The sequence below is a fragment of the Nicotiana sylvestris genome, chromosome 12 (assembly GCF_000393655.2).
Source record: "Nicotiana sylvestris chromosome 12, ASM39365v2, whole genome shotgun sequence".
Lineage (NCBI taxonomy): Eukaryota > Viridiplantae > Streptophyta > Magnoliopsida > Solanales > Solanaceae > Nicotiana > Nicotiana sylvestris.
Window position 1 is genome coordinate 153,752,182 of NC_091068.1, and position 15,802 is coordinate 153,767,983.

Genomic DNA, 15,802 nt, shown 5'->3' on the forward strand with positions numbered 1-15,802 from the left:
GAATTGAGCTCGATACATCACAAGAAGTTATTCATAGGGTCGAACCTGTACCGGAGAAATCGAACGACAATGGATCGGGAACTGACCCCCCATCATGAAGATGCTCGAGGAACTCACTAAACGGATCGAATCGGGAGAAAAGAAAATCGAGGCTAATGACAAAAAGGTAGAAACATACAATTCATGGGTTAACCAAATATCGGGGGTAGAAACTTGTGCAGAAACCTTTCCCTCCAAGTGCGGCTCTGAAGCCTATTCCAAAGAAATTTCGTATGCCTGAAATTCCCAAATACAACGCCACCGACCCTAATGAGCACGTTACTTCTTACACATGTGCAATAAAAAGGAATGATTTAGAAGACGATGAGATCGAATCCGTTCTATTGAAAAAGTTTGGAGAGACTTTATCGAAAGGGGCAATGATATGGTACCACAATCTGCCACCCTATTCCATCGATTCCTTCACCATGCTTGTTGATTCATTCGTAAAGGCACACGTCGAAGCAATAAAGGTCGCGACTAGGAAGTCAGACGTCTTCAAAGTGGGACAAAAGGACAATGAAATGCTAAGGGAATTCGTATCTCGGTTCCAGATGGAATGCATGGACCTACACTTGATCACCAATGATTGGGTTGTCCAAGCCTTCACTCAAGGTTTGAACGAGCGAAGTTCGATGGCATCACGACAACTAAAGCAGAATTTGATTGAATATCCACATATGACCTGGGCCGATGCACATAATCGATACCAGTCAAAGATTAGGGTCGAGGATGATCAATTGGGAACACCTTCCGGCTTAGTTTATTTGAACATGCTCGTCAGCAGAACTCAAAGGGACATCGACAGAGAACCCCGATCGAACAGAGATTGGTACCAATCATACAACACAGATCGTAAAAATAGCAGCCCAAGACGGAATCTCGTTCGAAATGATCGAAGGAATGATTGAGGACAGAGCTCCTGAGGGATCATGAGTAAAAGTGGTTTCGAAAAACATGTGAGCCCGCGAAAGCACCACGACTATCGGAATACAACTTCGACATCGATACGTCGGGTATTGTGTCAGCCATTGGACAGATCAAGGATACTAGATGGCCAGGCCCCTACAGACAATCCAGCTACCCTAACCAAATATGTAAATACCATGGAACCCATGGTCACAGAACCGAAGAATGCAGACAGTTAAGGGAGGAGGTAGCTCGTTTATTCAACGAGGGTCACCTTCGAGAGTTCTTGAGAGACCGAGCTAAAAATCACTTCAGAGACAGGGATGCAAATAGGAAAAACGAACAGGAGGAACCACATCACGTGATTCATATGATCGTTGGTGGGGTCGATATTCCTCAAGGCCCGATATTTAAATGCACCAAGGTGACAATCACAAGGGAGAAACATACCCGGGACTACTTACCAGAAGATACCTTGTCTTTCAACAATGAGGATGCAGAAGGGATCGAACAACCTCACAATGACGCGCTGGTAATATCTATCCTTATGAATAAAATTCAAGTTAAACGTGTGTTGATTGATCCAGGTAGCCCATCAAACATTATTCGATCGAGGGTCGTAGAGCAACTCGACCTCCAAGATCAAATCGTGCCTGCAGCTCGAGAACTCAATGGCTTCAACATGGCTAGTGAAACCACCAAAGGGGAAATCATTTTTCCAGTAAATGTGGCCGGGACTATACAGGAAACAAAGTTCCATGTAATCGAAGGTGACATGAGATACAACGCGCTGCTCAGAAGACCTTGGATTCATAATATGAGGGCAGTACCTTCAACGCTTCATCAAGTCTTGAAATTCCCAACATCGGAAGAAATCAAAATGGTGTATGGCGAACAACCCGCCGCCAAAAAGATATTTGCAATCGACAAAGTAGTACCAGTATCGGCACTTTCATCAACAAAGGTATCGAGTCAAAGGAAAAACTAAAAGTCAAATAGTAGCCACATGCACCGGCCTCGGCCCCATCGGAGGATCATGAGATCTTCAAGGATGAATATTATATGATACCCCGAACCTTCATAACCCCCGATGATTCTGATGCAACGAAGTCAACGGTCAAGGAGCTGGAACAACTCATATTGATCGATCATCTTCCCCATCGAAAGGTATACCTGGGCACGAGGTTAACTCCTGAGCTCAGAAAAAACTCGTTCAATTCCTTTTAAATAACATGGATTGTTTTTCTTGGTCCCACCTAGATATAAGAGGAATCCCACCAGAGATCACAACACATCGATTGAGCCTGGACCCGAAGTTTAGACCGGTAAAACAAAAGAGAAGGCCCCAGTCCAAGGTAAAACATGCATTCATCAAGGACGAGGTAACCAAACTTCTCAAAATAGGATCCATTTGGGAAGTAGAATATCCCGAATGGTTAGCAAACGTAGTTGTAGTCCCTAAAAAGGGGAACAAAATTAGAATGTGCGTAGATTATACAAATTTAAACAAAGCATGTCCCAAAGACTCTCTTCCTCTGCCGAATATCGATCGCATGATCGATGCCACGACCGGCCACGAGATTATTAGTTTTCTCGACGCTTACTCTAGGTGCAATCAAATTCAAATGAATCTGGAGGATCAAAAAAAGACTTCATTCATCACTAAGTATGACACCTATTGTTATAATGTAATGTCGTTTGGGCTAAAAAAATGCTGATGCTACTTATCAATGCCTAGTGAATCGAATGTTTGAAGAACAAATAAGTAAACCAATGGAGGTATATATTGACAATATGCTAGTTAAGTCCCTACGCGCAGAGGACCATTTAACACATTTGTAGGCAACTTTCAATATATTGAGAAAATACATCATGAAGCTCAATCCTGAGAAATGTGCATTCGGGGTCGGTTCGGGCAAATTCCTCGGCTTTATGGTGTTAAATCGGGGGATTGAGATCAACCCCGATAAAATCAAGGCAATCGAAGACATCACAGTCGTGGACAACATTAAGGCCTGATCATGCCCAACTCTAGTCCTAAAAAGGATAAGCGGTCGATGCAAATATAATCTGGTCTATAAGTCCGAAGTCGAATCCCACAGAGAACTAAGGCTTAGCTGTAGTTGTTCAATATTGCTAAGAACCACAAGTCCAAATAATTTCCTAATTGTAGAGATTATAATATTTATTTCTAACTAATTAACTAACACTATTATAAAGTAGTAAAATTATCAACTAACAAGGATGAAATTTGAGAAAAAACTAAGGAGGTCTAGAGTTATGATTTCCCCAAATATTGGAATCCTTCCCACTATGTTCCCAATAATTTCGTCTATATATTCTCTACTGATCGTGAGTACTTTAGGCGCCGTAATTCTCTCTCGAGCAACTACAACAATTTACTAGACATATTTTTCGAACTACGCTAATTGGCTTTATCTAATCGCTCATTATGACCATGTCAAGGCTTTGTTATTTTTAAACCTACCTTTAAACCCGCTGTATTGATTTCTCACATATGTTAGGAGTGACGTTGTTCAACAACCACCTAAATATGTATCCTTTCTCAAGCAACACATAATAAATAGTCACAGTCAATCGATGGTCATTCAATCAACAACAATAAACACGTAGTTGAACAAGTAGAGAAATCCGACGGCTCAATTATATAAAAACATAATAAGAATTTATCCTACAAAAGGTTCCATCAAAACCCTAGATAACAAATTAGCTATTCATAATAGTATGTAAAACTATAATACTAAAAGTCATAACAAACAATGAAAAATAGGAAGAGGAAGGAAAAACTCGTAGAAGAATTCCCCGCCTTGCTCCTATTGTGTCTCTGTCTCCTTAGGTCGAATCTGTGTCAAAAATCTGTCCAACCTCTTAAAATACCATTTTTCATGTATATATACCAAGTAGGGTCGGGTCCAAACAATTATACCTTCTCCTATGTAAAAAGGGACAATTGTTTAGGTCTGGATGCTCGCGGTCGCGGTCCGAGCGCAGTACTGGCGTAGTATTTTCCCAGTGCACTGCCTCAGTCCGCGTCCAGGTCCGCGGTTGCAATTTCTACTGCATTATTTACCTTGTTCCGTTTGAAATTTGGAAAAACGTAAAACATGAAAATTTTAGCCCTTTGAGTTAGATTTTCAACTGTATATTATATAGCCCAAATGGAGTTTGGAGCAAAGAGTTATGTCTATTTTACAAGACAGTGCGCAATATGCCTACTCGAGTCTTCGTTTGTTCTTAACTATCAAATTTGACCCCCGAACACGATCCCGGCTAATTTCTTGGGCTTTTACTCAGACTTCAAAGCTCTAAATCACTAGAATTCTTTCCATAACATCTATATAGCTCGGAATCACTCCTACAAAGCATAAAACACACCATTAGTGCAAAACACTAGCGATTAAAGCTCAAACTCAATTAAAGTGCAGTAAATTAGAGTGTAATAAGCGACTAAAATATGCAATTATAGCCAATCATCAACACCCCACACTTAAATCATTACTCGTCCTCGAGTAATCAAACTACACTTTATATAGACACGACCTTTTTAAATAATTCTCCTAACTCATCACATCAAGAGTATTTAAAATAGACTAAGCACAAAAGCGTAACATCTTCACCTCAAGATTTGACTCACAAGTACCACGCATTATTCACAACTCACCCACTTACTCTACCATAGAGGTCACTGACATTACCTTTCCTTCATGAATCAAGTGCTCACACAACAAAAGAGAGTAGTTCTACACAATAAAATTTAAGAACACTTAGGAACTCAAGATAGAAAGAATTCACTCACTCTCAGAAATAACATTCATATGCCACAAAAGATGCACCATAGGCTTACCCGTAGTGTACTACTCTACTAATCGAGCTCATTCAGTCTAGGATCAAGTAGGACTTTATTTGGTTGTAATGTAGGCTGTGGGACGGGTGTGAGCACGTGATTTTTGCCTCACACAAAACAATTCCCAAAATTAAGTCTTTTCTTTAATTATGTGCTATTCTAGGAATTACTGTACGATTTTCCTGATTGTTTGCATATTTTTGTGTGCATGTTTAATTTTATTAATGCATTAAAAAATACAAAAATATAGCATCTACACTTAGGATTTGATTTTTTTTACATTTTTTCGGGTTAATTTAGTAAATTGTTGTTTTACAAAATGGAAAAATCACAAAAAATAACGTATTTTTTGCATTTGAATGTTTAATGTCAAAATTTTGTGATTTTCTTTTAATTTGGTATTTAATTATTTATGATAAGTATTATTTAAAGTTAATTAGTATTTTTAAAGTTAATTTGGGTTTTTATAATTTAATTTATGATTTTAGTTTTAATTTTGAAAAAAAGTTTGGAAATAAATAGAAAAGGAAAAGAATTAAATAAAAGAGAAGGAAATCAAAATCAGGCCAAATTCAATATTAATTCAAGAAGCCCAAACCAAATACCCTGTACCCAACCAAAATGCCCACAAACTAGGCCTAAACCCAATTCATACCCGGTCCAATCTTCCCAAATCTAAACGGCGTCGTTTCTGAACCACGGAATGATCTGAGCCGTCGATCCTTTTTGATCTAACGGACAAGATCGATTCCCCGATTTTATTAAAATAACCAAAAACGACCCCACCCCTCAGAATCCCCTCGGTCACTCATCTCTCACTCAGAGAACACCCCTCCCAAAACCCTAGCCGCCACCCTTTTCCACAGCCCTTAAACCCGGCGGCACCTCCTCTAACCACCATCAAAATGACACCCCATGAACCCCTCACTCCCCTCTTTCCAAACCCCCACCTTGTACCCTTCGAATGAGGCCAGAGCTCGTCAAATTTTAGGATTAGGGTTCGAGCTTTAGGAGCCCAGTCGGAATTTCGCATGCACAGATTTTCCTCTAACGTCTCTTCAGTGTTCAAGTCAATTCAATCTCCAAATGACGTTGGTCGTTTGTTCTTAGCACAAAACAAGTGATTGACGCTATTTGGGGATCAATCAAGGTCAGTCAAGTTCGAACCGGATTGGTAAGTTTATTCTTTCCTTTTTACTTTCTTTTTTTTCTCTTCACTTCTTCTCTTGGTTTAAATCAGTCGAAAATCGACTAAGTTTCTACCAAGCCAGAAATTCGTGTGTCTGTTTTCGTTCATTCATTCTATTATAGGCTTAATCACTTATTGTGTTTTGTGTGTCCGTTTACTGAATGACTTGATGATTTCCTAGTTCACAGTCTCAATTTGGCTTCTGATTAAAACAAATGTGATAATTTAATCCTGCCTTAACTGATAGTTTAGAGTTGGTTTAAATTTCATTTATTCTAGTTTCAGGCTGTAATTGAGTTTTGTTTACATTTGTTTTACTTGAATTGGGAGTTCAATTTGTTTCTCTGGTATTTAGGTTCATTAGTTAACTTATTGTTAATAACAATCAGTTTCCTAAGGTTTGGTTTTAATTTGGTTTCAAATTTGTAGGATTTTCCTCCTTCTGTTAGGTTTCATTGATTATGTTTGTGAATGAATTCTGAAACTGAAAGCTTTGAGATTAGAAGGATAGTCTATCCTCTGCATTAGCTCCTGTTTCAAGACAATTTCTGAAAATTCCATGGTTTAGCATGATTTAACAACTATTTTTGAATTTCATTGAGTTTCAATCTAGCTGAAAGTCTCAGTTTCTTTTACTTACTGTTGTTGAGATTGTGATAATTCAGAACTTAAGAGATTGTTAAAAACAAAAACTTAAGGGTAATATTGGGGATTGTTTAATAAAAAGAGTATTCACCTAATTGAGAAGCTTCTCAATAGTGGTAGGGTTAGAATTACACTAACTAGGTTAAGTGGACAATTAAGAAATGAAAAGGTGAATTGGTAATGGAGAAGACACTAAGCTGTATGCCTATTTAAAGGGGCTGAAAATCAACACACACAGAGAGACATTGGCACTGAGTTCATATACACAAAGGAAAACTCTGAAATATTGAAAAGATAGAGTAAAAAGAGATAGAAGGAGTTCATAGATAGACTGAGTTCATATAAGAAGATTCTGGAAAAAAAACTCTGAAAGAATACAAAAGAGATTTAGGATTGAAAGATTACATAGATAGAAAGAAAGCTTAATAGAATCAGAAGTAAAAAAAAAGAACTGTTAAAGAAGTGTTGTTCCATTGGATTCTCTTGGTTAATTTCTAAAAATATTTTAGTGCTGAAACATTTTAGTTGGTCTATTGATGTTTTTGGTTGATTGAAAGTTTTTCAGGTATATTCTTAAAGCTAGTTTAGATTTGTTGTTAGAAATACTGGTTCCCTGCTGATTTGAGCTGATTTCACTGCTCAATTGGTTCTACTGTGTGCTGATTTCTATTGTTACTGCTGAATCTTACCCTCATTCATTCTCATTTCCACGTATTACTCAGCCTTATGGATATCATCTAAATGTGTTTGAAGTCTGGAATTGGAATTTGAAATGGAATGACCATGATGAGTCTTATTCTTGTTGTCTAGTATCATTTATATTTATAATGTTCAGTCCTCAAAATGTTTCAATTAGCATAATGAATCAATTTATTATGGTGTGTATAAATAGGACTGTGCTGTGAATTGTGAAATTTAGGACTGTTTAATGTTGTTAAACAGTCGCTGAGTTGTAGCTGATTATCACGCTTGATTGTCCTTGGCCTTTATTTGGTCTTTGGATTTCAGGCTGATTTCTGATAGATTGATATGTAACCATAACTTTGTGTGTTCCAGTTAAGTTATTAATTTGAAGTACTGATTATATGTTGCGTCCATAATGTCCATCTCCAATGTTATTGATGCTTTACTTCCTCACTCATTCTCATGTGATTGCCTTTGGATTCTTAATATTATGAGCAACAGTAGATTTGATGAGATGTTGATACTAATATTCTAATAGCATAAAGTATGAAAGTATAATTGAGTTTAAGAACAATGAAATCCGTTGGATTTAAGCTCTTTTGTCATTTTTTCCTATAAGTTCACGGAAAGTTGGATTGCTTTGTTCGATGTCTTTTACTTAAAACATTTTGGATAGAATCTCGTTAGTATTTTAGGTCAAGTCACGTGTTAGATGCAATCATTGGGTTAGTGCATTATCTTGTTTTAATATTGATTGAGATTTTTCTTTTTGGTTTCAATGCAAAAATGAAGTTAAATTTTGAGAATGATTGCAGAACCATATCACTGACATGTAAAAACAGTAACTTTCCCCTCAATTAGTAAGATCTTACTAGCAATATAAATTTCGGAGGAAGGGATGAGCAATTGATCATAATCAGTTAATCTCGACTTTTAATTGCCAAGCTCCGCACAATTTATCGATCTGCCAACTAATGGCTTGCTTCTGGAAATCCTTTTGGCTAGTTACATATACTAAATAGAATGTCGTGTATTGCTATGTTAAAGTTCAAATCTGTTCATACTATTTAAGTTCTTTAACCTCTGAATAAGTATGGTTTGCATACACATTCCTTCGCGTAATACATCATATGGCTGGGAGCATGCATTAATTTATTAGTGAATTTGTAGCTTTCAGACTGTAGTTACTAACTTGTGTGTGTAGAATCTTTATTAGCTATTAGGAGAATTAATCAACTTATGAACATCCGTAGTTTATTTTATTTGAGTAAAACCCCTTTGGAATAATGTAAGGCGTGCCATGACAAATAAAATCCCAAAACCCATGGTCCTCATTTAATGTTTTTATCCTTAGAAATCGAGGCGCGCCATTTAGCAAATTTTCCATGGCCTTCGCAAAGTTGCAAACGCGTAGTTGCTTTAGGCGCGTTGTTTTAATAATTTACCTTCCTAAACTCGGGTGTGCATTTCATGTGACACAAATCCAAATCCTAACAACGTTAAATAAAATATGTTGCGGATCGTGGGTGCATTTCATGTGGCGTGATCCAAAGACGTGTTTTAAATAACGTTGAATCTTCCTTAAAATAATTTAAAGCGGTTTAAAGTTAAAATGCACATAGGTTCAAAAGTTTTTAAAATAAAAATAGATAAATAGGCCAATAATAACAGTTGAGCGACCGTGCTAGAACCACAGAACTCGGGAATGCCTAACACCTTCTCCCGGGTTAACAGAATTCCTTACCCGGATTTCTGTGTTCGCGGACTGTAATACAAAATCAATCTTTCCTCGATTCGGGATTTAAAACCGGTGACTTGGGACACCATAAATTATTCCGAGTGACGACTCTGAATTTTTAATAAAATAATCCTGTTTCAATTGTCACTTTAAGTTGGAAAAAACTCTTATATATACTCCCTTCCGGGGGTGTAAAAAGGAGGTGTGACAACAGGTGGGATACATTTAGATATAAGAGTGACTACACCTCCCTAAGCACTTTAATACATATACTTTAACATTCAATCCCCATACTTATGTCAAACCAAAACTCCACCTTCACATCAATGTATATTACCCCATTCTTGTTTAAGTACACTTACATCAAGAGTCACCACTTATCAAGAAATACTTTTTTTTTCACAGCAATACAACTATTTTTTTTTCAATTCAAGTGGCTCTTACTTTTTCAAAACAGTGCACCTTTCTTCTTATTTAATTAGTTCCACTCAAAAGCCAAAACCAACCACCCCACACTTTAACTTTTATAAAGTTCATAAACAATTCAAGTGCTCGTGAGAGGTTACAATGGTTCAAATAGATGGTTAATTCAAATAAATGGGTAAGTCTTGTAATGTCGTTGCCAAATAAATAGGATTACATGTTCAAAGGGGTTAACTACGATACATAATAATTAGGCGGGTAAAATATACATATCCGGCTCAACAAAGAAATGCCTATATCACTTCCAAGACCGAATAAAACTACTATTTCGCTTTGCAAATACATGTGGCAAGTTCTAGGCATCAAATGCAATGCATAGAATAACACCCAAACCTCACACACACATGGCACATAACTCACTCAGGATTGGTTTCATCAAGACACCCTAGTCAAAGCAGTTAAGCAAAGTCAAGATCATACAATTTAATGTACTTATACTAGAGTCAAAAACTGAGCCTAAGCGTCACAACCAGAGTACTTACTATTCTCAAGGCATAACAAAGTTAAGAGATATCATTGCAATTTAATTCATCTCACACTAGCTCCTACTCCTAAAAAAATAAAACTAACTACACCCGGTTCAAACAAAACTCTTGGAAGAATCGCGGCACAAAGAAAAACCAAGGGGTAATTGTTACACTACCTAACAAAATAAAATCTTTTTTTTTCTTTAGACTTAAATCCCTCAAGAAAATTATCTAATAGATCCATTGTCGGGAAAAGTCAAATCTTTAAAAAAAAATATTATTTAATTAAACTAACACAACTAAAGTAGCATGAAAAGTAACCCAGACAATCTCCTCACCCCACATTTAAAATTGTACATTGTCCCTAATGCACATCATAGCTATAAAATGGTAAGAGAAACTCCCTGGTAGGCCAAAGGCCGAAGCACTAGCAGCTCATGGGGTACTCAGACTTCTCCCAGGCTTGGTCCTTCGTGCGGATACCTCACACTTAGTTCCAACCATCTGGTTTGTTGTTACATCCTTCCAATAGTTTTGCTTTCCATGCTCCTAGAAAATAAAAAATTGACACTACAAAAAATAATACAATAAAAAAATAAAAATAAAAAGATAGCAATAAAGCTGGGTTTCCTCCCAACAAACGCTCAATTTAACGTCGCGGCATGACGCGAATCACTTTTGCCTCTACCTCAAGCTTATGAATTGAACCCCCAATTTGGAATCATGTTTTCGGCTATGCTCCAGGGGTGGAGGAACAAATCTAATTGGCCCAAGCAGCCATTGTACTATTCTACACTTCTTGGCTTTTAGATGAGGTATGTAGTCCTGTCTTTCTGGCAAGAAAAATTCCAGAATGTACGCACCTTGTTCCTCATTCCTTGACTTCTCAATCGACTCGGATGACTCTATTTCCATATCGTCATCCAAGCACAATGTAGAAAAATATTTGGAGTGAGGACCAATGCGCTCACACACATGAACTTCAGGACCTTCAGCATCCTCAACATTAATGATACTAGAGTTAACAAAATTTGTATCCTCAATGTCCTTGGCTGACTCTAGTCTCACTTCTACAACATCGACATCCTCAAATTGTAGTTGGATAGGTTGTTGATGTTCTACTCTGACCTCCTCAATTAGTACCTCAAATTCACTCTCTTCTTGGCTTCTATCCTCAAAATTGGCTTGTTGAGCATTAAAAGCTTCAACCACTTGACTCACTTGAGCGTTCAAGTTGTGAATAGTTGCATCTTGCCTTTCTATCTGCAATTGTTTCTCATTGTTTTGTTCCAGAAGGCACTTTAGCATATCATTGATCTCCTTCAGGTCCGCATTCCCAGGTTCTTTGTTCCTATTAACTTCACAAGTAAAGGTATAACCATCATAGTAAGGGGTTGGTGGAAGATAAGAAATATAAGCACAACCATGAAAGTGACCATTTTTACCACCACACACATCACATATATTCCACAAATAAGATTGAGTTGGCGCACATAACTCGCTCTCGGGAATATTTTGATAATTTGATACGGGTGGTTTCCTTTACAATATTTATGAGGATCAATAGTAGAATTATCTCCACCTAAATTCCCATAATTTCAAGATGTCATGTTTCTCAAATCAACGATTATAATAAAACAAAAAATACAAAAAATAAAACAAAACAAATAAAAGTTCAAACTCGCAACCTAGCAATATATACAGCTACAACTACACCGTTAGTTCCCCGGTAACGGCGCCAAAATTCGATCACTCCAAACTCTAGTCCTAAAAAGGATAAGTGGTCGATGCAATATATAATCCGGTCTATAAGTCTGAAGTCGAATCCCACAGAGAATTAAGGCTTAGCTGCAGTTGTTCAATAAAGCTAAGAACCACAAGTCCAAACAATTTCCTAGTTATAGAGATTATAATATTTATTTCTAACTAATTAACTAACACTATTATAAAGCAGTAAAATTATCAACTAACAATGAAGAAATTTGAGACAAAACTAAAGAGGTCTGGAGTTATGATTTCCCCAAATATTGGAATCCTTCCCGTTATGTTCCCAACAATTTCGCCTATATATTCGCTACTGATCGTGAGCACTTTAGGTGCCGTAATTCTCTCTCGAACAACTACAACAATTTACTAGACATATTCTTTCGAACTACGCTAGTTGATTTTATCTAACCGTTCATTATGACCATGTCAAGGCTTTGTTATTTCTAAACCTACCTTTAAACCCGCTGTATTGATTTCTCACATACGTTAGGAGTGACGATGTTCAACAACTACCTAAATATGTATCCTTTCTCAAGCAACACATAATAAATAGGCATAGTAAACCGATGACCATTCAATCAACAACAATAAACACGTAGACGTAGTTGAATAAGTAGAGAAATCCAACGGCTCAATTATATAAAAACATAACAAGAATTTATCCTACAAAAGGTTCCATCAAAACCCTAGATAACAAATTAGCTATTCATAATAGTATGTAAAACTACAATACTAAAAGCCATAACCAACAATGAAAAATAGGAAGAGGAAGGAAAAACTCGTAGAAGAATTCCCCGCCTTGCTCCTATTGTGTCTCTGCCTCCTTAGGTCGAATCTGTGTCAAAAATCTATCCAACCTCTTAAAATACTGTTTTTCCATATATATATATACCAAGTAGGATTGGGACCAAACAATTATACCTTCTTCTATGCAAAAAATGATAATTTTTCAGGTCTAGACGCTCGCGGTCGCGGTCCGGGCGCGGTATTTTCCCAGTGCACTGCCTCAGTCCGCGTCCAGGTCCGCGGTCGCTGTTTTGACCGCATTTTTCACCCTATTTCATTTGAAATTTGGGAAGATGTAAAACATGAAAGTTTTATCCCTTTGAGTTATCTTTCCAACCATATATTATATAGCCCAAATGGAGTTCATAGCAAAGAGTTATGTCTATTTTACTAGACAGTACATAATATGCCTACTCGAGTCTTCATTTGTTCTTAACTATCAAATTTGATCCCCGAACACGATCCCGGCTTAATTCTTTGGGCTTTTACTTAAACTTCAAAGCTCCAAATCACTAGAATTCATTCCATAACATCTATATAGATCGGAATCACTCCTACAAGGCATAAAACACACCATTAGTGCAAAACACTAGCGATTAAAGCTTAAACTCAATTAAAGTACAGTAAATTGGAGTGTAATAAGCGACTAAAATACAAAATTATATCCTATCATCAAGGCCGTACAAAGATTAACAGGGTGGATAGCCGCCTTAGGCCAGTTTATCTCGAGGTCTTCAGATCGAAGTCACAGGTTCTTCTCACTGCTCAAAAAGAAGAACAATTTAGCTTGGACCCCCGTATGCCAACGGGCATTGGAAGAGTTAAAGTGGTATCTTTCGAGCCGACCATTTCTTCATACTCCGAAAACGGACGAGCAAATCTACTTATATTTAGTAGTCCTCGGACGTTGCAATAAGTGGTGTCCTAGTTCGAGAAGAGCAAGGTACGCAATTTTCTATTTACTATGTTAGTCGAACTTTAGGTGAAGCCGAGACCAGGTACCCACACTTAGAAAAATTATCGCTTGCTCTAATAAGCACCTCTAGGAAATTAAAATCATATTTTCAGTGCCACCCAATTTGTATGGTGACCACTTATCCTCTTCGAAATGTTCTGCACAAGCCCGAACTCTCGGGCCGATTGGCTAAATGGGCCGTCGAAATCAGTGGGTATGATATCGAGTATCAACCCCGAACGACCATTAAGTCTCAAATCTTAGCAGACTTCGTGGCCGACTTCACGCCAACCCTTGTACCCGAGGTCGAAAAGGAACTTTTGTTAAAAATGGGTACATCTTCGGGGGTGTGGACCCTTTGCACATATGGAGCTTTGAATGTGAAGAGGTCCGGGATAGGCATCGTTTTGAAGCTACCCACAGGAAATACAATTAGACAATCTATCAAAACCCCTAAGTTGACTAACAATGAGGCCGAGTATGAGGCCATGATTGCAGGTCTCGACCTAGATAAAATCTTGGGAGCAGAGGTCATCGAGGACAAATATGACTCCCTACTTGTGGTTAACCAAGTCAACAGGACCTTCGAGGTTCGAGAAGATCGAATGCAGAGGTACTTGGACAAACTGCAGGTAACCCTACACTAGTTTAAAGAATGTACCCTACAGCATGTACTTTGAGAATAGAACAGTGAGGCCGATGCCCTTGCAAATTTGGGGTCATCAGTCGAAGACGACGAAATTAGCTCGGGGACTGTCGTACAACTTTCGAAGTCAATAATCGAAGAAGGCCACGCCGAAATAAACTTCACAAGCCAAACTTGGGATTGGAGGAATAAATATATTGAGTATCTAAAAAATGGGAAGCTTCCATCGGACCCTAAGAAATCGAGGACTCTGCGAACAAAGGCTGTACGATTTACATTGGCCGAAGATGGAACATTATATAGAAGGATGTTCGACGGACCGTTGGCAATATGTTTGGGTCCGAGAGACACCGACTATGTTCTACGAGAAATCACGAGGTTACTTGCGGAAACCATTCTGGCGCTGAATAACTGGTTCACAAAGTCATTAGAGCGGTATACTATTGGGCCAATATGAAAAAAGATATTAAGGCATTCGTTTGAAAATGCAATAAGTGCCAAAGATATGCACCAATGATCCACCAGCCCCGAGAGCAACTTCATTCAGTCGTAGTCCCATGGTCGTTCATGAAATAGGGTATAGATATCGCGGCCATCTGCCATCAGACCCAGGTAAATCTAAATTCATTTTATTTATGACTGACTATTTCTCTAAGTGGGTTGAAGTAGGGGCTTTCGAGAAAGTCAGAGAAAAAGAAGTTATAGACTTCATCTGAGATCATATCATATGCTGATTCGGGATACCAGTCGAGATAGTATGCGACAATGGAAAATAATTCATCGGCAGCAAAATAACAAAGTTCCTCGAAGATCACAAAATAAAAAGGATCTTATCGACGCCGTATCATCCTAGTGGGAACGGACAGGTCAAATTGACAAACAAGACCATCATTCAGAATCTAAAGAAAATATTGAGCGACACTAAGGGAAAATGGAGAGAAATTTTGCCCGAACTCCTTTGTGCGTATCGAACAACGTCAAAATCCAGTACGGGGGCAACACCGTTCTCCTTAGTATATGGTGGCAAAGCTCTGATACCTGTCGAGGTCGGGGAACCTAGCATCAAGTTTTGATACACAACGGAAGATTCAAATTACAAGGCTATGAATATAAGCCTCGAATTGCTAGATGAAAAACGGGAATTCGCCCTCATCCGAATGGCCGTACAAAAACAACGCATCGAAAGGTACTACAACCGAAGAGCCAATCTTTGTTGCTTTCAAATCAGGAACTTAGTTCTGAGAAAAGTCACTCTCAATACTCGAGAACCAAACGAAGGAAAACTCACCCCAAATTGGGAAGGACCGTATCAGGTCCTCGGTATCATCGGAAAGGGATCTTACAAACTTAGCACGATGAACGGCAAACAATTGTCAAATAATTGGAACATATCACTTCTCAAATGATATTATTGCTAAGGTATGACTTTCTGCTTTTTCATTTGTATTTTATACTAACTTGTTGCAGGTGTTCGATCGAAGACATCGAAGTTCTCTCCAAACACGAAGTCCTTAGGTCTGAAAGCATGTGTTGCACTCTTTTTTCCTTCGACCGATTTTTATCCCAAATGGGTTTTTCCGACAAAGTTTTTAACGAGGCAACCATTGTTTGTTCTAACTTAGAGAAATT

The 15,802-nt window shown here is 37.9% G+C and overlaps 1 protein-coding gene across 1 annotated transcript; it reads left to right on the top strand.

Moving 5' to 3' along the window:
• Positions 1-272: 272 nt before the first annotated feature.
• Positions 273-950, top strand: LOC104222301 (uncharacterized). Its single transcript, XM_009773529.1, has one exon. The coding sequence runs from the start codon at positions 273-275 to the stop codon at positions 948-950; it is 678 nt and encodes a 225-aa protein (XP_009771831.1).
• Positions 951-15,802: the final 14,852 nt, after the last annotated feature.